This window comes from Arabidopsis lyrata (assembly GCF_000004255.2).
Source record: "Arabidopsis lyrata subsp. lyrata unplaced genomic scaffold ARALYscaffold_4, whole genome shotgun sequence".
Taxonomy (NCBI): domain Eukaryota; kingdom Viridiplantae; phylum Streptophyta; class Magnoliopsida; order Brassicales; family Brassicaceae; genus Arabidopsis; species Arabidopsis lyrata.
In genome coordinates, this window is record NW_003302552.1 from 5864294 (window position 1) to 5889424 (window position 25131).

Consider the following 25131-nt stretch of genomic DNA (forward strand, 5'->3'; position numbering starts at 1 on the left):
ATTTTAAATAATATATATTGTTCGGAATATGCTTTTATAATTAGTTACCATACGTACAATTAGATTTTATTTGATTTCCATAAACATTTGATTCTAATTCAATTTTTCATTATAAATTCGATTTTATATTCCAATAAAATTTCAAAGATCAGATTTCAGAATTTTGGGTCAGTTTTCTGATTTTGACCCGACCCATTTTCATGTGTAATTATCTTTTAATAGTGAAAAGATTGATAAATTTTAAAAAGTCAATAAAGATGTATGTTCACACCATTTAGTTTCTAAAACGTCTAAGACCTTGAATGGGTAGTAGTTGCTAGCATGGTTTTTGGTTTTTAATTTTTAAAAACCATTTAATCATTCATTCAAGATTATGAGAAAATGGATTCCCTAATTTTTAGGGAATCTAGATTTTGACAGTTTTTGCAATTTTCTTAAGAAATCCTAAAAACCCATTTTTGTTAGTTTTTAAAATGTTTGCCGTGGATTCCAACTTTTTTTATTTTCCATTTATTTCTTTTTCTATTTTTTCTCTCTTTTGCAAAATCCAAAAACCGAAAATCAAAATCTATAAACCAAAATCCATTATCTAAAAACCACTCAAAAACCCCAAAACATTCATGGCCTAAGTTTCATATCTAGAAGATAAAATTGTTTAGCATAGAGATTTGAAAGTTTCCTACTTCTTATTAAGCTATGAGGAAAAAAAAAATCAATAAAGCTAAGGGTCAATGAATTATAAAACCACAGAGGAAACGATATTTAAAGATCTGGGAAGAGAAAGACATTAATTGAAAGCGTAACAAAATCTGAAATGTTAGATGACGAAAACACCCCTATTTTGCAGAGAGAAACGGCGCTGTCGTTTGCAAAATCTGGGCATTAAATGCGCGATAAACCTGATGCAAGGATTGTGTAAGATTCCGCCGGCGATATGGGGAAAATAAAGATTTACCAAAACAAAATCATTATGGCAGAGCAATATCTCGAGTTGCGGATAAAGGAAAGTTTTGAGTTCATCTATTTATTACCCCAACATCGACGATGCCTAGAAGAACAGAGATAAACACCATTAAAGCACCTTCAAACATTTTAGCAGTTAATGTGCCGGCGAACAGGGGAAAAGTTTACGGTCGAACCGGAGTGCATTTAAGGGAACGAAAGCATTGAAGAGGAAAAGGTAAAACTTGCCCTTCTCTAACTGATTATGTTCGAATTATGTGTTAATGCAAATGATAGTCGGTAACGGTTATTACTGGGTTTTGGCAGGTACAAAATGGCTATGATTGTGCGTCTGGTCAGAGGAGAGTGGAAAAAGGATGAAGACGGGTGCTACGAGCATGTGTCAGCGTTAGAGGGTTTTACCCTGGCGGTGCGATTGAGAGAAAAGGACGGGTATGAGCAAGCTGTTAACGCGGTAAAACAACGGCTAGGGCTCCGGGATGATGACGATGTAGTACTGAGCTATCAATGGCCGCAGTGGATGATGGGTCCGGAGTGGAAAAGAGCTAATCCGATATACATCATGGATGATGAGGACATGACTCTGTTCATGGCGATAAGAGCCGATCTAGAGGAAGTACATCTCCGTGTGAAGGGAGTGAAAGGAGGTAATCAGAGAAACGTAAATTCTTACACGAGCCACATGGATTTGGGAGGGCTGACTTCGGAGGAAATATCCGATAAGTACTGGAATAACGCAGAAACGAGAGCCGTATGGGATAGCGCGCTAACACGGTTGTTAACACGGACTGCGGGTGATACAAGCCACGATAAAGCCGGAGACCCAGAAGCGATGTTTGGAGTACAAGGAGGCTCAAGATCGATAAACACCGAAGGAGGGATAAGGATAGAGGAGCCAATAAACGCAACCCCAGTTAGAGCGTCTATACCGACGATACCCGTTAACTCTGGACAAAGACGGGCAACAGCTGCAGAGAAAGGTAAAGAACATGTTACCGATGGAACAATCAGTGGCATGCAAAACGGGCGGCAAGATAAAAGCAAACACCCAGCTGGACTTCAATCCACTGCTGACGTCGAGTTTGAAATGTTTAGAAGAAACTATGTTGCAGAAATGTGGAGGGATGTTTGTGCTACAGAAATGACGCTCGGTGGGCTACAAGGGGTGACACCACCGTCTAATCCGGGGCAAAAGATAGCAAGGGCGTTGGATTTTGGGCCAAGAGAGGAGGAACGTGAAGCTATTGAAGACGATGGTCTCCGCCTAACACTGGCAGGAAAGGGAATTGGAACTCATAAACCAACTATTTTAACGTTGTCATCAACTGATTCATCTTGCGGGACGCCTTCCACAGAATCAACAAGCATATCATTCTCAACGGAAGACCTAATGGATGATTCCATTGATATTAATTCGCCTACCGGGGTAATAGGTACGTTAGCGAGTAAAGCAAATGTCTTTGTCTATGACCGGTAACTATATTGATACAAACCTTTTATTTACAGATGGCCCAACGAGTGAGGAGTATCATACAGACCCAGATGGACCATTGTGTATATCGCCAGTTGTTCCAACAAGCATGACAAATTGGAGGGGTGTGGTTGAAGCTAATAAGAAGGCTGCATTGGAAAAAGGTTCGGGATCCAATGATGTTGTTCATAGGGGGGGCTCAGAAATGGTTGTTAGAGAGACACCAGTCCCGACGGTGTTGTATGACAGGGATGCACCTCCATACTTTGATGATCCGGGAGAAGAAGGTATGTGAAAAAACTGTTACCTAAATATTATACGATAAGTTAGATATTATCATGTAAAATACTTTGATAACTGGTAACTAATAAGATTCCATTCTAAATGGTGCACTTTTATGTTAACAGACTATCTCCACCGAGCACTAAAAGATGCAGATTACGAAGGAGATGACATCTTTGTTGGGAGAATTTTTAAAAACAAAGATGACTGCACCACCAAATTAGCCATCCACGCCATGCGTCGGAAGTTTCACTTCATTCATGCAAAATCGTGTCCTACCATGGTGATTGCAGTGTGCGTAGGGAATACTTGTCCGTGGAGGGTATACGCAACAAAACTAGAAGACAGTGAGAGGTTTGAAGTGCGCACAGCAAGTCTACAACACACATGTAGTGTAGACGCCAGAGGTGATTTCCACAAGCAAGCATCAACAGCTCTGATTGGGAAACTAATGAGGACAAGATACGTAGGCGTTGGAAGAGGTCCAAGACCTAATGAGCTGCGAAAAATGCTAAGACAAGAGTTCAGTTTAAATGTTTCCTACTGGAAAGCATGGAGAGCCAGAGAAATTGCAATGGACAATGCCATGGGATCAGCGGCTGGAAGTTTTGCTCTGATCCAGCCATATTTTAGGCTCCTGTTGCAAACAAATCCAAATTCACTAGTGTACTTGGAAACCGACACAGATAACACCGAAGTTACCAGGTTCAAGTATCTATTCTTTGCGCTACATGCATCTATTCAGGGGTATGCATACATGAGAAAGGTCATAGTTATTGATGGAACTCATTTGCGGGGCCGGTATGGAGGGTGTCTGATAGCGGCAAGCGCCCAAGATGCGAATTTCCAAGTATTCCCGCTTGCTTTTGGAATAGTAAACAGTGAGAACGACGATGCATGGACTTGGTTCATGCGTAAGTTGACCGAAGTTGTGCCGGACGATCCAGAGTTGGTGTTCCTGTCGGACAGACACTCTTCCATATATGCAAGCATAAGAAAGGTAAATCAAGTTAAATATTATTCTGGTTAACTTTTATATTACCGTCCCATATATGGATGCTTTTGGCAATGTGATACCTGTAACCAGTACAAATGTTGGAGACCTGGTAGTTAATATAAATTTATAACATTTATAATTATGAAGCACTATAGGTAGCATACAAAAATATAATTATCGTGGTAAGTAAATATAGTAACAGGTAATGTTGTGATTAGTAATTGTTTACTATTTTATTAACTGATAAGTGGAAAAATCTATAAGTTAATGTTGTTTTAAACTTATAACTTACTGTTGTTATTTCCTTATGACAGGTGTATCCGATGTCATCCCACGCTGCGTGTGTGGTACATTTAAAAAGGAACATTATCGCAATATTCAAATCAGATGCTCTAGGAAGTTTGGTGTCAAGCGCAGCAAGAGCTTACCGGTTAAGTGATTTCAACAAAATATTTGCTGAGATACGGGCTATGAACGGGTCGTGTGCAGACTACCTGACCGGAATAGGGTTTGAACATTGGACACGGTCTCATTTTGTGGGAGAAAGATTTAACGTCATGACAAGCAATATCGCGGAGTCTTTGAACAATGTGTTGACAATGGCGAGGGACTACCCCGTAATCTCAATCCTAGAATCACTACGGACGACATTGGTAACATGGTTTGCTCTTCGCCGAGAAGCAGCTCAGCTTGAGGACAACATATTGCCACCAAAGGTAAATGAAATGGTGATTGAAAATTTTGAAAAAGGAGCAGGTAATAGCGTGTTGAAAATAGGGGATGGGCAATATGAGGTTAGAGACATGGAGGATTCAGGATTCGCAGTCCATCTATGGGAAAGGACATGTACTTGTAGGAGATTCTAGCTGCTGACAATACCATGCTCGCATGCAATTGCTGCTGCGATCAGAGAAGAGATCAGAGTAGACACAATGGTGGGAGTGCACCACACAGTCCCTAACCTAAGATTGACTTACCAAGGAATAATAATACCGGTACCCGATATGGATACAATGGCACCATCGCCAAGTGATGTTGGGGGAGGGAAGCTGGCACCACCGTATGTTCGCAGACCACCAGGACGACCAAGAAAGAGACGTTTTTTCTCACGAGGAGAGTACAAGTTCAAGGTAAGGAAATAAACAGTCCCTAACATTTTCAATATTTCCAATAAAATATATGTTACTTTGGTAAACTTTTATTTACTGGGTAATAAATAATATAGAGGACTTCTGGAAAGCGTTGCAGTCGATGTCGTTCTCTGGGGCACAACCGGGCCACTTGCAGAGGCCCAATAACGGTAAATAATGAAAAAATGGAGTTAACTACTGTTTTAACGTACTAACAGTCGACTAACCAAAATGGGCGATTGCAGGAACAATAGAATGTTCGGGAAGATAAGTTTTTTGGCGGCTGACACAAAGGATGGAAGCGTTGGGCAACACAGAAGACCTCAACGGATGTTTTATAAATAAGAAGGCGTTAGAATAATTTTGGTGTATAGGAGAAAGCGGTTTCTAGTGCCTACATATGTATAATTATGTGAGCTGATACCCATCCAAACAATGAAGTCAGTTAATGTTATATAATTAAGAACGTATGGGGTAAACACGTTAAAGGCTAACAATCAAATTGACAATGAATAACTACGTTTTCTAGAAATAAAAACCCAAAAAAGAATGTAAGAATATAAAGTAAATAAAACATATGTACAACATGGTAGACGCTAAAGTAACAAACAACATATCCGTAAACATGAATCTTTCCACTAATATGCGGTAGCCTTAAAAAGCTGTAAGAGTCAATGCACATAAGACAGTCCAATGTAACAAGTAACAAATATAATAAACAGTAACACAATAACGAGTTATAAAATAAGCAAAAGGTTAAAAAACTTATCGGCTAATTATGGTAACGGGTATATATGTTATCGGGTTATGAAAAGGCAGATAAAATTCACTTAGCAAATGGTATATCATTTAGGTAATATAATGATAGATAATTAAGAACATAGCGGGTAACAAACTTAACGGCTAACAAGTGTGACTATTCCTTAAAAAGCTGTAAGAGTCAATGACCAAAACACAGGAAAATGTAACAAATATAATAAACAGTAACACGATAACGAGTAATAAAATAATCGAATGGGTAAATAAGTTATCGGCTAATTATGATAACATGTATATACGTTATCGGGTTATGAAAAGACATATCAAATTCACTTAGCGAAAGGTATATCATTTAGGTAATATATTGATAGGAAATGAAGAACATATCGTGTAACGACATTAACGGCTAACAAGTGTGACTATTCCTTAAAAAGCAGTAAGAGTCAATGACCAAATACAGGAAAATGTAACAAAATATAATAAACAGTAACACGATAACGAGTACTAAAATAAGCAGACTGGTAAATAAGTTATCGGCTAATTATGATAATGGGTATATACGTTATCGGATTATGAAAAGGCAGATGAAATTCATTTAGCAAAATGGTATATTATTTAGGTAGTATAATGAAAGGTAATGAAGAAAATATCGGGTATCGATATTAACGGCTAACAAGTGTGTCTATTGCTAACTACGTTATCCAAATACAACAATGATAACAGCTAAACAAGTTATCTGCTAATGATAAATAACGGGTACATACGTTATCGGGTTATGGAAAGGCAGATCAAAATCACTTAGCAAATGTTATATCATTTAGGCAAAACAATGGTAGATAATTAAGAACATATCGGGTAACGACAGTAACTGATAACAAAGGTGACAAAGGGTAACCACATAATCCAAATATAGGAACCAAAAAAGAAAAAACACGATAACAAACATAGTAATGCGTTTTCAGATAAAAAAGATAATAGAATAGATAACATAACAATTGCGAATAGAGTAGCGGAGAGTTATGATAAGTTTGCAATACGAAACACATATAAAACAGAAAACATTATGAAAAGGCGGGTAAATAAAGATAAGTCTAAGGGACACCAGCGAGAATTATAGCAGACACAAGTTTTTTGGTCTCGGAGACAAGACTGTCAGAGTGGAACTCGGCGCATTGTTCCATCCCACCGGTAGCATGGGCATGAATAAGGAAAATGGACATGAGACCGGAATCAACAGACGACGCCACCTGAGGGATGCAAAGAGACCTTTCAATAGTAAATGGAGAAGTTAAGAGTTGACTCATTTCTGGATTCGCGGCAGCTTGTTTGAATAGCACCGGGAGCATATCCGCAAGGGGTTGGACGTCCAACTTGATAGTTTTGTCGGTGCGCAGATGGACATTGCAATCAAGGACAGTTATCTTCCTGCAATTCAAATCAACAACTAAAGCAACCCAATGCTTTTTTTCAAAGTTGAAAGGCAAGTATAGGTAGTCAACTTCTGAATATAACTGAGCACGGTCTTCAACCCCAGCTGCAGAGACAATATCGATGAGAACTGATGGAAACTGAAATTCCAGAGGCGAAGGAGATTTTAAATACTTTGGATATAGCCGACATAACTGGGAGACAAACTTAGTATCAAGGACATCAACGCGAAGCTTTTCCCCATCTAAGTCGTCTGTCCTCAACAGGTGCCTGCTAAACTTTAACAAGGCATCCATCACCTATGAAGGGTTAAAAATAATAAAACTTATTAGCAGTTAAAAATCGGGTAGCTATGCTACCAAAGTAATGAGGTAATATCTTAGTTAGACAGACCTTGTTTGCCATTGGTTTCTTCCTGTCGACCAATTCAAGAATGTCTTTGCTAGCGAGGGATACCTCACCCCCAAGGGAAACATAACTATATCAGATAACAAGAATGTTAGCATACTAGTAGTGGATAGTAATTGACAATAAACTCTAACTCGAAAGTATAAAAATTAATACAGACCGTATTGCTTTAAGTTTCTTCATAGAATTGTTGAATCGCTCTTCCGGATCAATTGGAGACACGGGTGGTTTGGGAATATTAGCAGGGGAAGGGTGACCCACCAAACCTTTGGTTTTCTTGTCAAACTGAAAACGACCATCAAGCTTGGTAGAAATGGTCCTAAGCCTTTTACTTCTTCGCCACGGAGGGACTGCAACAACACTAGACTGGGAAGCTACCTCCTGCTCTTGTGCTCTTTCCATAGAACCAACAACCTGAAAACGCAAAGTTACTAAAACTGTCATATATGAAGGGAAAGAAGAGTTATAAATTTGAAAGCAATAAAACCTTGGGAGTTGGCAAAGGTTCAGCGGCACATGATAGAGGGGTTAGGGAGGGCACATCAGAGTGAATATCCTAACAGTAAAATAAGCCAAATAGTAAGCTAGCAGGTAATCGCGAAGAGGGAAAATTACCTTCATAGTGTTACCAACTAATAGGAGATAAAACATAATTACCTTCTCAGAGTTGCCTTCCGTAGGGTCATCAGCTTGGGTTTGAGAATCCTGCAAAAACAACGTTCGGCAATAAATTCCTTAGTCCCTATAAAACGAAGGGACGGGTAACATATATATTACAGAAAAACTGAAAACAAACCTCAATAACTCCAACAGAAGATGAAGAATTAACTCTCCCACCAGACTTTTATTATGAGGAAGTAAAACATGTCAGGGGCAACGGGAAACAAATAGGAAACTTGTAATAAAAAAATTTAAAAATTTTTGAAGCGAAAAACCTGTGTAGAATCGCCGGTGAAAGACTCACTAGCACCTTCCTGCTGCCCTTCCTGGAAAAGGAAAAAAATAAATAAAAGAAGAATAGAATAAAAAACTTGGAAAAAAATATGAATAAATTTAAAATATATATTTTGGAAGTGTAAATTAAATGATAATAGGAAACTTATCAGCTAATATTTTTATTTCTGGCTAATCTCGCTGTTAACTTCAGCTACGACGCCAGTGGTAACATGTGGCTCATTGACCTAGAATGTTGATAGGGATTACAATTAATTGATAACAAAAATAATAGCCGTTAACACTCTTATCGGGTTAACATTAATTAGAGTACCTTGGGGTTATCAATCTTTTTACTATTATCAACAGTTTGGAAAAAAAATATAACAAACCCGATAATGATAAAAAAAAATTAGTAATTCGATAATGTGTATACATAATAAAAGAAAAGTAGGAAAAAAAACTTGGAAAATAGTAAGAATGGATTTAAGAAATAAATTTGGGAATAGTAAATAAAATGATAATAGGAAACTTATCAGCTAATATTTATATTTCTGGCTAACCTCGCTGTTAACTCCAGCTACGACTCCAGTGGTAACAAGTGGCTCATTGACCTAAAATGGTGATAGGGATTACAATTAGTTGATAACAAAACTAATAGCAGTTAACACTCTTATCGGGTTAACACTAATTAGAGTACCTCGGGGTTATCCATCTCTTTAGTATTATCAACAGTTTGGGGGGCGACGTCATCCTGGAAAGGGAAAAAAGAAAGACAACAAACCCGGTAATGGTAAAAAATTAGTTATTCGCTAATGTGTATACATAATAATCTACATTATCAAAATGATAATAGGAAACTTATCAGCTAATATTTATATTTCTGGCTAACCTCACTATTAACTCCAGCTACGACTCCAGTGGTAACATGTGGCTCATTGACCTAAAATGGTGATAGGGATTACAATTATTTGATAACAAAACTAAGAGCAGTTAACACTTTTATCGGGTTAACGCTAATTAGAGTACCTCGGGGTTATCCATCTCTTTAGTATTATCAACAGTTTGGGGGGCGACGTGATCCTATAAAGGGAAAAAAGAAAGATAACAAACCCGATAATGGTAAAAAATTAGTTATTCGCTAATGTGTATACATAATAATCTACATTATCGGGTAAAAATTAATTAGAGCACCTCGGGGTTATCAATCACTTTAGTATTACCAACAATTTGGGGGGGGGGGGGGGGCACGTCAGCCTACAAAGGAAAAATGAATGATAACAAATTAGTTAATCGATAATGTTCATACATAGTAATCTACATTGTTAACGAATAACACGTTGGTCGATACCAAAATAATTTTCATCGAACCTCTACATTTATTTGGGGTTTGAAAAACCACAGTTGGACTACTGAGAAACCAATATTTAACAAATCAGGAAAATGGTAAACAAGGAGGAAAGTACCTCAAGATGACCAGATTGTTTAACAATATCATCAGCTGGGGTGTGCTGGTTGTTGGCAACCAAATCCTAATCCACAAAAATAAGTTCTAACTTATCACCATCAAAATTTATAAGTTACCAGATAATAAAAGAAAAAACAACTAACCAAATCATTGCCGGTACAAGTGCCAACCAAGTTAACCTACAGAAACGGGGACAACAGTTAAGGGGCAATGCAAGTCAAAAAGGGTTCAAATATTGAAAGGTAACAACAAGCATAACGGCTAACCTGTTGATTACCAACATAGACTTCTTCCTGATTCCGGGTAAGAGGATCAACATCCATAGAAACTACGCCAGTATCATCACAAGGAGAGCTTCCGTTATAAAAAGCAACCACCTCTTCGACGGATGCATCGAATCCCAAATTCACGGCGTCTGCTTCCCCCGAAGGTTTTGGGTGCTGAACACCACGTTTTTTCCGACCTGTGGCCGCGCTGCGAGAAGGGATGATGTCAACGTTTTCAGAGTTAGCTACAGTACGATCTCCAGCCTTCGGATCAGATCCCACTTGCTCAGCAGATATTGTGTTTTTCATAAACCAATTAGTCACAGCCTTTATAATCCGTTTCTCAGAGGCAGCAAGTTTATCATCAAACATACGAGAGAGCGCAATCATGTCAATAGGTCCATGCCCACCATCCTCATCGACATCCCCCGAATTTTGAGCACGTCTAACACCAGTAGGATTCCTAGACCTCTTGGCCTGTTTCCTAACCCGACCACCTTTCACTTTAGCACCTCTCTTTTGTTTTTTTGGAGCAATAGAAATTTGAGAAGGGATGCAACCACCAGGGAACATATCGTTATTGAACTTGAAACCTTGCTCAGCGAGCTTAACCAAGGTATCGACTCGCGGATCTTCTTCTTCATCAGACCACGAAAAGTCTTCATCAGCCTCAATTTCGACATCAGGAAATATTATGGGTTGAACATGAGTCTGGTAGGAGAAAAAGATGGTAATTTTATAATTAGTTGATACTGCGATAACAAAAATAATATGAGATAATCATATTAATATTCAGATAACAATCAAGTTAGTACCTAGCAGGAGAAAAAGGTGAAAATCTCAAAATTGTTTGACTTTGCGATAACAACCAGATCATGGGATAAAAATATTATTAAACGGCTATAAACCAAGTTGGTACCTGGCATTTTCTATCCAACTCTTTCGCGTTACCAAGCTTGAAGGGAACAACCTGACGCGGGGAGTTCTCAATCTCCGCCACTTCCTCAGACTCTGAACCAACAGTCTCCTCAAGTACAGGACCTTCTTGAATCGCAGGAACTGAATGCAGAACAACAAGCTGGAGGGCGTATAGTAGGCCTTGGACCGCCACCGAAGCAGTGGCAAGCTGTTCAAGTTCCCTCTCCTTAATCGAAGCCATCATCATCTCGAAAGAAACCCGACCCCATGGATACGAAAGAAAAAATGTTAAATTTTCAGACATCTCGGCGTGCTCTTTCGAGATTTTTGGATGATGGGAAGTGGGAAGCAGAAATCCATCTACAAGGGCAAGACAAGCATACCGTATCCGCAACGAGGGGTCGTCAACTGCCTTTGATTTTAGAATGGTGATAACTCGATCGACGGTAACATCGGATTCAAGACCAAATAGAGTACTGTAGAAAGGAATCTCTTTTCCGGCTGTCCCCTTCTTCTTTTTTTTTGGAAGCGGCGGATATCTCCCGCATGGAAGTCGGGTTACAAGATAGAATTCTCTCAGCGAAAAACGAATCGGCGTACCAGCGAAGATAACCCAGATCTCATTTGATTTAGAAATATCCAACTGGCGGCCAAGGAGAAACAGGCCAAAACTAGCGGACCACGCCGGCTTGTTCGGGAAGTCGAGTAATCCGGCGAGAGAAGAATCCCTGATGAACGTAATCTCATCATCGTCTAACGCATCAAAAATCCCTCTCAAAGTTTTCATCTTGTTGTAAACATTTGCCCTCTCCCCAAGCGGTACTTCACCGGCGGCAATAAGCCGATGAGGAAGTTCTGGATCTTCCATATGAAAAAACAAACATTCGTTACACCAAAAACGAAGAGATAAACAAACAGATCCGGAAAAAGAAATACGAAAGACCTTCGCCTATGAGAAACTCACGATGAGATGTAAAACCTATCGAAAAAGAAATTGGAAACCACCGCCGCCGTTATACACCGCCTTTGTGTAGGAAATAAAATGAAGTTATAAGACCGGCGTTAAAAAGAAATCAATGAACTCGAGAAGGAATGCACCTGGGTTTTATAATTCATAGACTCAAAAAATTGCGACTCTTCCCTTTTCCATATTTATTTTCTCTGTTAGTTTCCATAAAATCTTTAAATTGATATCTACAAAGATATGGCATATCAACACACTGACACACGTAAATCTCTGACCCTATTTTCTCTCTCTTTTACGACACTAGAACTATAGGGGTTTATTGGTCTGAATATCGACGGCTGAATAGGACATATAGTGTCAGTTAATTATAAAGTTTTCCATTGCTACCGCGTGCAAATACCCTAAAGCTAAGTTCACACTATAATAGTGCATAACGTTCAAAACCGGCAATTTCACGGCACTCCGCCGCGAAGCATGCGATACCTACTCCCAATCTTTCTCCTCTGCATATTCTTCATAATCTCTAAGCATACTTTATCAACCATGGCAAGAAAATCTCTAACAATAACAAATAGATGAAGAGGATTCCCTTTGTAACAGCTTCTGCTTGATAATAATAATCTGTTGTACATTTCACAAGCTCCAGACTATATGCACTATATTTATACTGGTATGTTACATTTTCAAAAATATAGGGTTGCCGCAAAGAATATTCGGTAAATTATTCTAGAAAATAAAATCTAAACTAAAAAAAAAGATTACGACGGCAATCTATCCAAATTAAATGGCATAGTAATTTGGATAGTATTAAACTCACCAAGTTAAATATAGAAAATATGAAAATAAATTTTTTTACGATATATATAATATCGGCAATACCAGTAATCATGTCAATATATTCATATTTATGAATAGTTTTAATTGTAACAAAGAAGTTACCCTATAAGTATAAATATTCCGCAATTAAAGGATTCCGAATATTGTTTGCCACATCATCCGTTTTTTGTTTGATTTTCACTTTAATGCTGGAATTTTTTTTGGCATAATTACTCAAAGATCCGATTGATGAATTTGCGGGTTATTTTTTCAATTTTTATTCTAACCCAACCCAAGTACTTTTGTATTTCTCTTTTAATAGTATAGAGATAATTCTTGTGATTTAATAAAAACAAATATCAAAGTGTAGCCAACACACTTAGGTAAATACACAAATCTAGAACTAGAAGGCATGGTGAGCAACCATCACTGGTGGGGAAGCTAGTCCAAATGATAGACAAGAACATCCGAAACCGGCTGATCACAATCCGGAGTAGGGGGACTTCAAATACGAAGGCGGTCTTCAACTGTGGTTTGGATCAAGACAAGCTCAAGACTAATTTCTTTATGTTAGAAACTATTTTATAAAAAGTATGCATTAAGTTGTAAAACATGTTTTCTCTCTTTTTTTGAATATAATTTAACATCTATTAGAAAAAAACACAAATCTTACTTTTAAAATTTGGTTTCTACAAATTTGTGTAAGTAACTTCTTCTTGGGAGAACCGGAGATCGACAGTCGAGATGATCACCCAAAATTATGGAAATCAGGAAGATCGAGAAGGATTTAGAAGTTATCATATCATAAGTTTAAGAAATTTAATATTATCTCTAAATATATTATTTATATTTATATTTATCTTAGATTAGGAAATCTCATCTCTATATAAGAGAATGTAATTTATACCTTTAATCTTATGAGAGTCTAATTATAATTCTTCCTAAATGTTCTTACTCTCATCAATTTATCATGGTATCAGAGCATGGATCCAAATCCTATGGGTTAAGGTTCGTTTGCTTCCACGATTACCCAAAAAAATAATTCTAGTTTCTTTGACCTAACGTCGCTTGCTTCTTACGCAAGCTTCGATCTTTGATTTTATCATCTTTGTTCTCTCGTAAAATACATAATCCCATTGGTTTGTGTACCTTGCTTTACCCACGATTATGGAGATTTCATAATTGTTTACTTCAAAAAAAAAGAAAAAAAAAAGGTGAAGAAGAAGGAAGGCATGAGACGTTTTGGTGGATATGACCAGGAACCGGGTTCGTTTGGTGATGATTATGCTTAAGCATATTGGTGGCTTATTTTATTAATTCGGCTAATGATGGGCCAAATTCATTTTGATTTTGGCTAGCAAAGTGGCTAGTTTCTTGAAGACCAAGATATTGGTTTATGAACATGGACTTATTGATGAGTTCGTTCAATCTTTGGCAATGATGATGTTTTCTCGCCTTTTGACATCTTCTTTTGATTAAACTTCTCGCCCTTGTGAGTTGTTTTTTTAGTCTCGCCATCACGAGTTACATCCGAATTTCGCAATCGCGGGTGTTATTTTCTATTACTTGAATCCTACGATCAGGTATAAACGTCGATGATCCAACGACTGTATTTTATAGCCGCTTTGAACCCTACGATCGGGTATAAAAATCGATGATATAACGGCTGGGTACTGTAGCTGCTTTGAACACTACGATCGGGTATAAACGTCGATGATGACCCGACGGTCGGAGATAAAGCCGCTATTCTGAAGACTTTTCCAATCTCACACGTGTTACCACGTATAAGCTTGCTGGGGGTATTGGAAGAACCGGAGATCGACCGAGATTGACGGTCGAGATGATCGCCCAAAATTATGGAAATCATGAAGATCGAGAAGGATCTAGAAGTTATCATATCTTAAGTTTAGAAAATTTAATATTATCTCTAAATATATTTTTTACACTTATATTTATCTTAGATTATGAAATCTCATCTCTATATAGGGGTGTCAAGTTGGTTAAACCAAACCAAACCAACCCATATCCATATTGATTTAGTGTTTAATGGTTAATGAATCAATCCAATTCATTTAGCAAATGGTTTGGATTAACCCATAACTCATTTAAATGAATGGATTAATGGATTTAATGAGTTGATCCATAACATAGTTTTCTTATAATTTAAATCCTAATTAATTGATAATTAGTAATTATCATGTTACCACCACCATCATCATCATCACTCCATCATCATCTTCATCACTCCATCGTCATCAATTCACCACCATCATCATCATCATCACCATCACCGTCACCGTCACCATCACCGTCACCGTCGCCGTCGTCATCGTCGTCGTCGTCGTCACCGTCGCCGTCGCCGTCGCCGTCATCGTCACCGTCGTCATCACCGCCGTCGTCGCCGTCGTCGTCGTCATCACCGCCGTCGTCACCGCCGTCGTCGTCTGTCATCGTCATCGTCATCATCATCAACTAATTTGATCATCACTCACCATAGCGAAGTTCCGTCATAGAGTGTAGTCGAAATTGTCACTATCAATGCCATCGAAATACTCGTATCTATGATTATTGGTTCATAAATTGATCACAAAAAAGGTTTACGCTTGCAACACGGTTACACTAACGCAATCGACAGTTCGACACGATATCCCAAAACGACGACCAAAGACTCCATGAATGGCGGTGAGGGATTCGAGTGTCAGTGGCTTTGCCGGTGAACGGCGTTGTTGGCTTCGTCGTTTAACATTGTTGATGGATTTGCCGGTGAAACCATAAGATTGAGAGAGATCGACAGTGAGAGATTTGACGCCGAGAGAGATCGATGGTTAAGCGATTTAAGAAAATTATGTTTGTTTCGGTTTACTAAAATCGGTTTAGCTATTCAATTTAGTTATATTTGGTTTATATATTTGATATTCAATTATTTAATTTTTATTGGTTTGGTTATGGATAACCTATTAATCCATTTTAACCAAACCATTTCAATCCAACTCATGAAACTCAATAAACCATTCAATCCACTAATCCATTAATATCCAAATTTTCAACTCATTAGATCCATGAGTTGGATTGGTTTGGATTGATCCATCAATTTTAAACCATTTTGACACCCCTATCTCTATATAAGAGAATGTAATTTATACATTTAATCTCATGAGAATCTAATTATAATTCTTTTTAAACACATTTGTGTTCTTACTCTCATCAATTTATCACTTCTAACACACAAACAAATAAAACAGAACCCTAGACACAATTACTACAGCCTATAGCCGACGAACATACCTGTAGTAATTGAAAGATTAGGACCACGAGACCAAGAATGGAGAAGTTGTCGGAGTAGAAATTACTCAACTGACACTACGTCGATTTCAGCCGTTAAGATATGGAGAAGAAATGGATGAAAGAGTTTTCTTTCATTAGTTAAAAAATCAAGGTTCTTAGTTTTTTTTTTAAATCTCATTTTAACAAATAAAAAACTAATGGATAGTTCTGATTATTATAATGTAAAACCAATTGAAAATGAATCGTTTTAGGCAAAAGGTATGATTCAAGATTCACTACTTGTATTAATGTTTTAAAAAAGAAAAACACAACAACAAAAACAAAAACAAAAACAAAAACAAAGAAACAAAGAAGCTAAAAAACAATTAAAAAAAACACAAATGATATAAAGTCAAAATCATTCGTTAAAAGAAGTAGAATATATCGCCAACTTGTACTCCAGAAACTGGACCAATTCTCCGCATCAAAACCAAAATCAACTATCTCTTCGTTTGCCGTATCTCTCTCCACTTCAGTTCTCCTTGAATCAAAATTCGGACAAGATATAACCTTTCTGCTGTTGGGATCATCTGTTTTAGCTTCTCCGGCCCGGTCGTTGAATAGAGAGAAACGGAGAAGTAAGAAGAAAATTACGAAAAGGAAATGGTCGAAGATGCAAAACTATAATGGTTTATGATTTGAGAGTGAAGAATAAAGTTAAGATAATCTTCTATTTGTAGGCAATTATGATATATGATGTGTCATTGTTTACAAGAAGAATGATAGCCGTTAGATTCATCTGTACCGTCCAATTTTGAGTCATTTAAAACTCCTAGATTTTTTTCTATGTTAATTCAATGTATCTTAGACTACCAATTAATGTTTAAACACTTTTGTCTGAAAAAATAATTAACATAAATGTGAAATATCTTTACTTTCCCTTTTTAAATATTATTTTCTACATATATGCAATTTATTCAAACTATCTTTAAGAAGTTCAATGGTTTGAACTATATACCCCTAAAAGTATTAAGTATTATACACCCTATGATTAAATTTTGAATATGATTCAGAAATTTGTTATTTTAAGAAATATATATATATATATATATGGGAATTTTATGATTAACTTTGAATACGAGTTTTCCAAACGTACTTGAACGGGCTTCATAATAGCTAGCGAATTCAATCGCTTCAATTAATTTTGAAACACCACTACAATATGTTATCTATCGTACATAATATATGAATATGAAGCTCTTGTTGCAGTTCCTTTTCCTATAGCCATGGACTTGTCCTAACACATAAAATACCAATTTGACTTGATATATATGATAAAGTATTTTTTTTTATGGATATTGATGTTTGCAGCCACAAAACTGAAGAAATTTAGAAAGTTTGGTCACATAATATTTTGAAGACAATTGGGTTGAGAATCTTAAACTGGAATAGAGTCTTAAACTGGAATAGAGTTAAAACACATATAATGAGATAAGAAGATGTTTCCTACGAAAATATGTTCAGAAGATAATGTACTTTCTTAGAAGAGCACAAAAGAGATACAAAATAGATCGAGAATGGATTTGGATTTTCTTAGTAGAGAGATTTTGTTCCACTGTAATGGTGGGTGTAGCATAAAATTTTCCTAAGAAAATGACTAGAGGTTATAATATCCTTAGCAATTGTCAGTAAACATTAATATTATTATACATTTTCGCAAGTGAACAAATTTTATTTGATATTTCCTTACTTACTTAAAATATAACATGAACTAGGGATTTGTTGATAATCTTTAACGGAAAAGGAGTCACAAGGTTACTCTAAAGTGATAACTACCTTAAATTTCTAACTACGTTCACATTTTGAAAAACTTTTATGCATACGAAAAGGATGTTGATTCATGTGGTATTGCTTTGAACGCAGGTTGGAACTTGCCCTATACAAAATCAACCAAAGATAAGTTAGCCGCGGCACGAGCCATGGCCTTGATCACATTCGATTATTTCATGGAGCCGCTTGTCACCGGTACATACCCGGTTGACATGGTCAACAACGTTGTGGAAGTCGAAACTAACACAATCAAGATTTGTCTAGGGTTTTATTTTAGGGATACAATAAACGCGAATTCTCAAAGAACAACAGAACGGATTGAAACCAAAGATGGCGTTCTTGATGTTATTAGGAAAAAGATGATTTTGATCGTACAAGAATTTGATCGTAAAAGAAAAAGTGTTTGTGCTTCAGAGCTTTGTGTAGTCTAAATTCTAGAGCGCTCTTGCTTCCCGTTCTGTGAGAGCCTTGAGTCTTCTTATATAGGGATGGTAAACCGCCTCTCCAGCGATATTCTCGGAACATTTCCATTTGTCTTGAAGTCTGCTTAGAATATCGCGGATTAGGATAGTTTCCTTATTCTTCGGGGTTTTCGGAAGTTTTCCTGATTTGAGTTGATCCTTCGAGATTCTCCCTTATCATTTCCGGGCATTTCGGAAATGATCCTTCTTTTTCGGAAATGATGCCTTGTTTTAGAAATGGTACTTTGAAGGTGAATATTTTACTAAGTCCTTGCCTCGGGCAACTGATGATGAAGACTTCCTCCTCGGGTGACTGAGAACTTCTCCTCGGGTGTTTTGTCCGGTAAGCACCTGAGGCTGCTCTGGCGAAGTTGGCTAGGGAACACGGGCGAAGTCGCCTCGGGGACATGGGTGAGGTCGCCTCGGGGACACGAGTGAAGTCGCCTCGGGGACACGGGTGAGGTCGGCTCGGGGACACGAGTGAAGTCGCCTCGGGGACACGGGTGAGGTCGGCTCGGGGACACGAGTGAAGTTGCCTCGGGGACACGGGTGAGGTCGGCTCGGGGACACGAGTGAAGTCGCCTCGGGGACACGGGTGAGGTCGGCTCAGGAACACGGGTGAAGTCGCCTCGGGACGGGATAACGGTGTTGTATACAACCAGAACAGAGGCACTTAGGGTGTACCCCAGCTGACGGTGTACCCAAGCTATCTGACGGTGTACCCGAGCTGTCTGATGGTGTACCCAAGCTGTCGATGGTGTACCCGAGCTATATGACGGTGTACCCGAGCTGTCTGATGGTGTACCCAAGCTGTCTGACGGTGTACCCGAGCTGTCTGATGGTGTACTCGAGCTGTCTGATGGTGTACCCGAGCTGTCAGATGGTGTACCCGAGCTGTCTGATGGTGTACTCGAGCTGTCTGATGGTGTACCCAAGCTGATTGGCAGGATACCTTGAGCTTATTAGAAAGATAACCCGAGGTGTTGAAGTTTGGCTCGGTCTCAAAGGATGGTTGAAATCTGACCCTAACAGTTAGCCCCCCAGCTTGTTGACTTGGGGAGCAAGTGTAATGAGCTTCATGAACGAGCAGACCGAGCTGTTAACTTCTGCTTCGAGTCGCCAGTGAACCTGAGGTGGCACTCATAGAACCGTTCTTTTTCTTCCTTTTTGTTGTAGTGTAAGATTGTGAGGATGGCTTTATCCAAACGAACATGAATGTTTTGTTAATTCTGCAAGTATTCTTGAAACGTTTCTCGTTCTTTTGAAGCGGCTTTCGTGATTCGAAGTGTTTCTCTTTTTGACTTGGAATGAGGACGTTCTTAATCCTCCGAACCGTTTCAGCTTTAGAACTAAGTTAAACACTTGAGTACCAGTGTTAGGATAACTGGGTTTCTGAGAATATGACTTTATCGTTTTCGGTTAAGTAGAAGTTATTCTTTCAAACCGAAAGAAAAATGAATTGTATACCAGTGTTAAGGTGACTGGGTTTCTGCAAATACGACTTAATCGTCCTCGGTTGCGACCCGATCTGATATAGTCAATATCCAGTGCTTAGAAGCGAACTGGGGCACAAATGTTAAGATTTTACTGGGGTTTCTGAAGACAATTTCATCTTTGGTCGGATATCTCTGACCAGATTGTCTCGAATGCTTATATAGCGCGCTGTAACCGTGGAGGTGCAGATGAATTTAGTTCGCGGGCGTGGCCATCGCCCAAACAAACCGAACGGAGTTTAGACCGTGTTAAATTCCCGAGGCGAGTTTCGGGGTGAAGATCGTGGGTTTACTTCAAAGGAATAAAGCCCGAGGTGTTAGCCTTAGAAATAAATTCGTTAAAATTTTGAGTGAGAGTATGGATATACGGACCCCACTCCCCCCCTCTTTTTGATTCGGGGGGGTAGCTGAACTCGTCCGAGGACGAGCTGCCTACGTACCCTTTTCAGGGATCAAGCCACCCCGTAGTTCAAATTTACGCATACCTTAGGTTTTTAACGGTAGTATTTCCTGAGGTGTTTCCACAACTGGGATAGTCTCGGCCTCCTCGGGGCCAGTTGTGACGGCAATGGGGCTAGGATTCGTCATCTCCACCTCAGGCTCATCGGTCGCTTTGGGAGGAACAAGAGTTCCGAGAACGGCCTCCAGAGCTTTCTTCTCTACGGCCGCCTTCTTTTCCGCAAGGTACTTCTCCTTGCTTCGGCCAATCTTCGCCTTTTTATGATTGACCTCGACTTTAGATTCGGCGACGAGGTTTTGAAGTTTATGTGCTGCCATGAAGCACATCCTGGATTCTTTTGGCTTCCCCATATCGTTTTCACACCGTTAGGCGTCGGGAATTTCAAGCAGAGATGGTATGTCGAGGAGACAGCTCGCATTAGGTTTAACCATGGGGTGCCCATAATGGCGTTGTAGAGAAATCAACTATCTTCGTTATTCCACTGGCCTGGACTGGCATCTGAATAGTTCCGAGTGTCATTAGGGTTTCTCCAGAGAATCCAAGTACTGGCCTCGGAGTCTGGTTTACTTGCGACATGCTGATGTTCATTTGCCGAAGCGTCTCACGGAAAATTACATCAATAGTGCTGCCGGTGTCGATCAACACCCTTGATACGTCGTGATCTACGATGGCAAGCGTGATTACCAGAGGGTCGTTATGAGGCCTGTCGAGCCCATTTGTCTCACTTTCTTCGAACATGATTACATCGTTAGGTTGGTCGAATGGCCTTAACCAGTTGCTGGGTGCTTTGGCTCGTCTCTGATAGGCTTTGATCGCGGCTACGGTGTTGGGGCAAAACGCTGATCCTCCCATTATCGTGTGGATTCTTTGTCGTGTTCCGTCATGCTCCTCGTCGGGTGTTCCCCGGATTCTCTTCGGAGCCTCTGGCTCCCTTGGCTCGGGACCCCTTGCTGTGTCCACCTGTTCGGGCTGAACTTGTTCTGGCTGTAGGTCTTTGAGGGTTATGTTTGTCCCAAGCTCTCCGGCTAGAAATTTGGCCGCTAATATTGCTCCGAGGCTCCTGCATCTGGAAGTGTGATGCCCGAAGGTCTTGTGATGCTCGCAGTATTCTTTTTCGTCACCTAGGGGTTGACTTCTTGTCCAAGTGAATGAATCTCTTCCTCGCCCACGGCCTTGGCCTCGGCCTACGTCGACTTGATAGTTGTGGGCTCCTGAGAAAACATGCCCCTCGTGGTGCGTGTACGTTTCACTGTGATTCAACTTCTTCTGGCTCAGCGGTCCTGTTTGGGCTTTCTCGGTCCGGGATGCTTGCTTTGTCGGCTCGTGTCTCTTCGCTAGTACCTCCATTTCTTCTTCGTGGGCGACGAAATCTGAGGCTCGGTGCAGCGCGTCGCGAATTATAGTAGGTTTGGATAGGTTCAGCTCTTTTCTGAATTCTGACTTGTACCAGAGAGCTTTCTTCAAAGCCAAAAGGGCAGCTACGTCTGTGATTCCCTCAACCTTGGCTAGCGTTGATTTGAAAGTCATGAGGAAATCTCTTAACGGCTCGTTGGGCTGTTGAGACAGAGACCACAGATCTGCGTCGGAAGTTCCGGGGTCGATGAGCACAGAGTATTGCTTGAGGAAAAGTGTTGACAGCTCGTCAAAACTATCAATTGAATTTCGATCTAGTCTTGAAAACCAATCCAATGCGGGTCCCTTGAGGTGTTCCACGAACAGTAAGCACAGACCAGCATCCTTTTCTCCGGGTTTGAACCTGGCTCGGGCCACGGATATCACGAATGATTTAATATGACCCTTTGGGTCGGTTGTCCCGTTGTACGAGTCGATCTTGAACTTTCCCAGATCAGAAATCGTTGCTTCGGAAATTCTTCTGGTGAAAGGCGTATTGCGAGATTCTTCCAAGATTCGATCGATATTAGGTGCTGAGGAGGAAACGCTATGCATCTGGGACTTGACGAGCTTCATATCGGCTTCCGCTTTGGCTAGAGAGGCTCGGATTTTGCCGAGCTCGCGATCTCTTTCGGACTCTTCGGCCCATCTTACGTTTTCCTCGGTTTCCTCGTCATCTGTGAGGTCGGTTCGCTCGGCGAAGTTAACTCCAGCTCGGGGATGCTTGTCTTGCGGATCACCTGGCTCGTTTGTTTGGTCTGCTGCGTTCGGCTCGGCGGGATCATCCTGAATCTCTCGTAGGGCAGGGTCGGCTCGGGTTGCGACTCTGGTGTTGTCGGTTGGTGTCGCGAACACGAGTCTTGTTGGGTTGATGCCAGGTAAATCCCTTCGAGCTCGTGGCGGCCGAGTTTGAAAATGCGTGGTTTTGCGTTGCCCACGGGATGCGACTTCGTCGATCTGTTGCGCCAAGGTTCTGTTAGCTCTCTCTTGATCGTCAGCTTTCCTCTGGAGTTGAACCATCATACCCTTCAGTTCAGCTAGGGTCGCCGAGATTGCTGGATCAGCCTGGGGGTTCTGAGGGTTCAGAGGAATCTGGTTACCTCCAACTGGCGGTATTTGCGGATCGTCTTCGTTCATCGTCTTTTTCGATGATCGAGTTCTGCGTTCTTAGGGTAAGAGAATTCTAAAGTATCCCCACAGACGGCGCCAAATTGTGAAATTCGAAACTAACATAATCAAGATTTGTCTAGGGTTTTATTTTAGGGATACAATAAACGCGAATTCTCAAAGAACAACAGAACGGATTGAAACCAAAGATGGCGTTCTTGATGTTATTAGGAAAAAGATGATTTTGATCGTACAAGAGTTTGATCGTAAAAGAAAAAGTGTTTGTGCTTCAGAGCTTTGTGTAGTCTAAATTCTAGAGCGCTCTTGCTTCCCGTTCTGTGAGAGCCTTGAGTCTTCTTATATAGGGATGGTAAACCGCCTCTCCAGCGATATTCTCGGAAGATTTCCATTTATCTTGAAGTCCGCTATCGCGGATTAGGATAGTTTCCTTATTCTTCGGGGTTTTCGGAAGTTTTCCTGATTTGAGTTGATCCTTCGAGATTCTCCCTTATCATTTCCGGGCATTTCGGAAATGATCCTTCTTTTTTGGAAATGATGCCTTGTTTTAGAAATGGTACTTTGAAGGTGAATATTTTACTAAGTCCTTGCCTCGGGCAACTAATGATGAAGACTTCCTCCTCGGGTGACTGAGGACTTCTCCTTGGGTGTTTTGTCCGGTAAGCACCTGAGGCTGCTCTGGCGAAGTTGGCTAGGGAACACGGGTGAAGTCGCCTCGGGGATATGGGTGAGGTCGCCTCGGGGACACGAGTGAAGTCGCCTCGGGGACACGGGTGAGGTCGGCTCGGGGACACGAGTGAAGTCGCCTCGGGGACACGGGTGAGGTCGGCTTGGGGACACGAGTGAAGTCGCCTCGGGGACACGGGTGAGGTCGGCTCGGGGACACGAGTGAAGTTGCCTCGGGGACACGGGTGAGGTCGGCTCGGGAACACGGGTGAAGTCGCCTCGGGACGGGATAACGGTGTCGTATACAACCAGAACAGAGGCTCTTAGGGTGTACCCCAGCTGACGGTGTACCCAAGCTATCTAACGGTGTACCCGAGCTGTCTGATGGTGTACCCGAGCTGTCGATGGTGTACCCGAGCTGTCTGATGGTGTACCTGAGCTGTTTGATGGTGTACCCGAGCTGTCTGATGGTGTACTCGAGCTGTCAGATGGTGTATCCGAGCTGTCTGATGGTGTACTCGAGCTGTCTGATGGTGTACCCAAGCTGATTGGCAGGATACATCGAGCTTATTAGAAAGATAACCCGAGGTGTTGAAGTTCGGCTCGGTCTCAAAGGATGGTTGAAATCAGACCCCAACAAACGTAAAAGACGGTCGCTTGCCTAAATTCACTGCACAACAATCTAAAATATAAAGCTTAAAGGCTCATATGATTTCATTGGCATCAATCTAAAATGCTATCTCGGTCGGAGCTAATGTAAAGGTTTTTTTTTTGCGTGGTCGTTGCTAGACAATTTTGAATGGGCGTCAAGATACACAGTTTGGTTTGGGCTGGTTTACGTGGATTTCAACGATGTACGTAAAAAATATCCTAAAAAATCGGTCAAATGGTTCAGAAAGTTGATGAATGAAAAGAAAAACAATTGATGGGGACATACATCATTTCAATATATTAACTAGGTTAATGTCTGTCTCTTTGTTTAAAAACAATTATTATTGATATTACTATAATATTATGCAGAACTAAAATATCACAATAGTTTTGATTTTCGTAACTTATGTAATTTTAAAAATAAATAACTAAATTTAAATTTAAATCTTTGTGTACACTAAATTAATTGAAACAAATCAACAATTAGTTTGTTAAACACCTTCAAGCTAAACGTTTTTGTTATTCTTGTTTCGGCTTTTTAAAATTTATTAATTAATTCAATTATATAAGTGTTTTAGTATAGTTTATAAATCAGATATAAAAATATAGTTCATGAAATAACACTATACTGAATGTTATATAAAAATGGTTAAAATTAATTTTATAAAAAAAAATTACTCAGTTTATGTGATTTCTTAATTTTTCGTTTCAAGTCAGTGATCTCATTTTAACAAAAAAAAATAGTTATATCGAGTAAGTATGGTGAAGAAATTCAAGTATGTAGAGTCCTATTTGCTTTATGATAACTCTTAAGCTTGCCCGAAGAGACATGGCATTCATGGTTTTCAACTTTCTAGATCAGCCATTGGGGAATGATTGCCATGAGTTAAAGGCCTACTTTTCCTTAGTTTCAACAAAACTTGCAAGGAGCAATGCAAGGACTCAGTGAAGATAACCCATATAAGTGATCAATACTCAGATGT

At 39.8% G+C, this 25131-nt stretch overlaps 3 protein-coding genes and 1 long non-coding RNA gene across 6 annotated transcripts; 1 reads left to right on the top strand and 3 right to left on the bottom strand.

The window, feature by feature from the left end:
- The first annotated feature begins 911 nt into the window (after positions 1-911).
- Positions 912-3804, top strand: LOC110229090. Its single transcript, XM_021027964.1, has one exon. The coding sequence runs from the start codon at positions 1277-1279 to the stop codon at positions 2438-2440; it is 1164 nt and encodes a 387-aa protein (XP_020883623.1). The 5' UTR covers positions 912-1276; the 3' UTR covers positions 2441-3804.
- A 2753-nt stretch (positions 3805-6557) lies between these two features.
- Positions 6558-8481, bottom strand: LOC110228964. 3 transcript variants are annotated; one of them, XR_002332478.1, is made up of 6 exons: positions 8374-8481; positions 8235-8279; positions 8096-8143; positions 7926-7994; positions 7424-7852; positions 6558-7329 (listed from the first exon to the last, which is right to left on the bottom strand). XR_002332478.1 is itself a non-coding variant. In XM_021027454.1 (5 exons), the coding sequence occupies exons 4-5, from the start codon at positions 7433-7435 to the stop codon at positions 6694-6696; spliced, it is 648 nt and encodes a 215-aa protein (XP_020883113.1). In that variant the 5' UTR covers positions 7436-7852; positions 7926-7994; positions 8096-8143; positions 8235-8481; the 3' UTR covers positions 6558-6693. The 3 variants fall into 3 exon arrangements, 2 of the variants coding, with proteins under 2 accessions (XP_020883113.1, XP_020883112.1); XM_021027454.1 differs by having other exon boundaries at positions 8235-8481; XM_021027453.1 differs by having other exon boundaries at positions 8096-8481.
- Positions 8482-8878: 397 nt separating this feature from the next.
- Positions 8879-9604, bottom strand: LOC110228921. Its single transcript, XR_002332421.1, has 4 exons — positions 9566-9604; positions 9401-9454; positions 9072-9314; positions 8879-8985 (listed from the first exon to the last, which is right to left on the bottom strand). It is a non-coding gene; the product is annotated as an uncharacterized LOC110228921 (long non-coding RNA).
- Positions 9605-9696: 92 nt separating this feature from the next.
- Positions 9697-12114, bottom strand: LOC9316817. The gene is made up of 5 exons (XM_021027965.1): positions 11025-12114; positions 10106-10816; positions 9983-10018; positions 9838-9903; positions 9697-9744 (listed from the first exon to the last, which is right to left on the bottom strand). The coding sequence occupies exons 1-5, from the start codon at positions 11889-11891 to the stop codon at positions 9697-9699; spliced, it is 1728 nt and encodes a 575-aa protein (XP_020883624.1). The 5' UTR covers positions 11892-12114.
- Positions 12115-25131: the final 13017 nt, after the last annotated feature.

Coding starts and splice junctions, on each gene's coding strand:
- LOC110229090 (XM_021027964.1), top strand. CDS start 1,277: ATGGCTATGATTGTGCGTCTGGTCAGAGGAGAGTGGAAAAAGGATGAA.
- LOC9316817 (XM_021027965.1), bottom strand. CDS start 11,891: ATGGAAGATCCAGAACTTCCTCATCGGCTTATTGCCGCCGGTGAAGTA. Junction 10,019..10,105: donor TCTATGTTGGTAATCAACAG/GTTAGCCGTTAT, acceptor CCGTTTCTGTAG/GTTAACTTGGTTGGCACTTG. Junction 9,904..9,982: donor CTTGTACCGGCAATGATTTG/GTTAGTTGTTTT, acceptor TTTGTGGATTAG/GATTTGGTTGCCAACAACCA.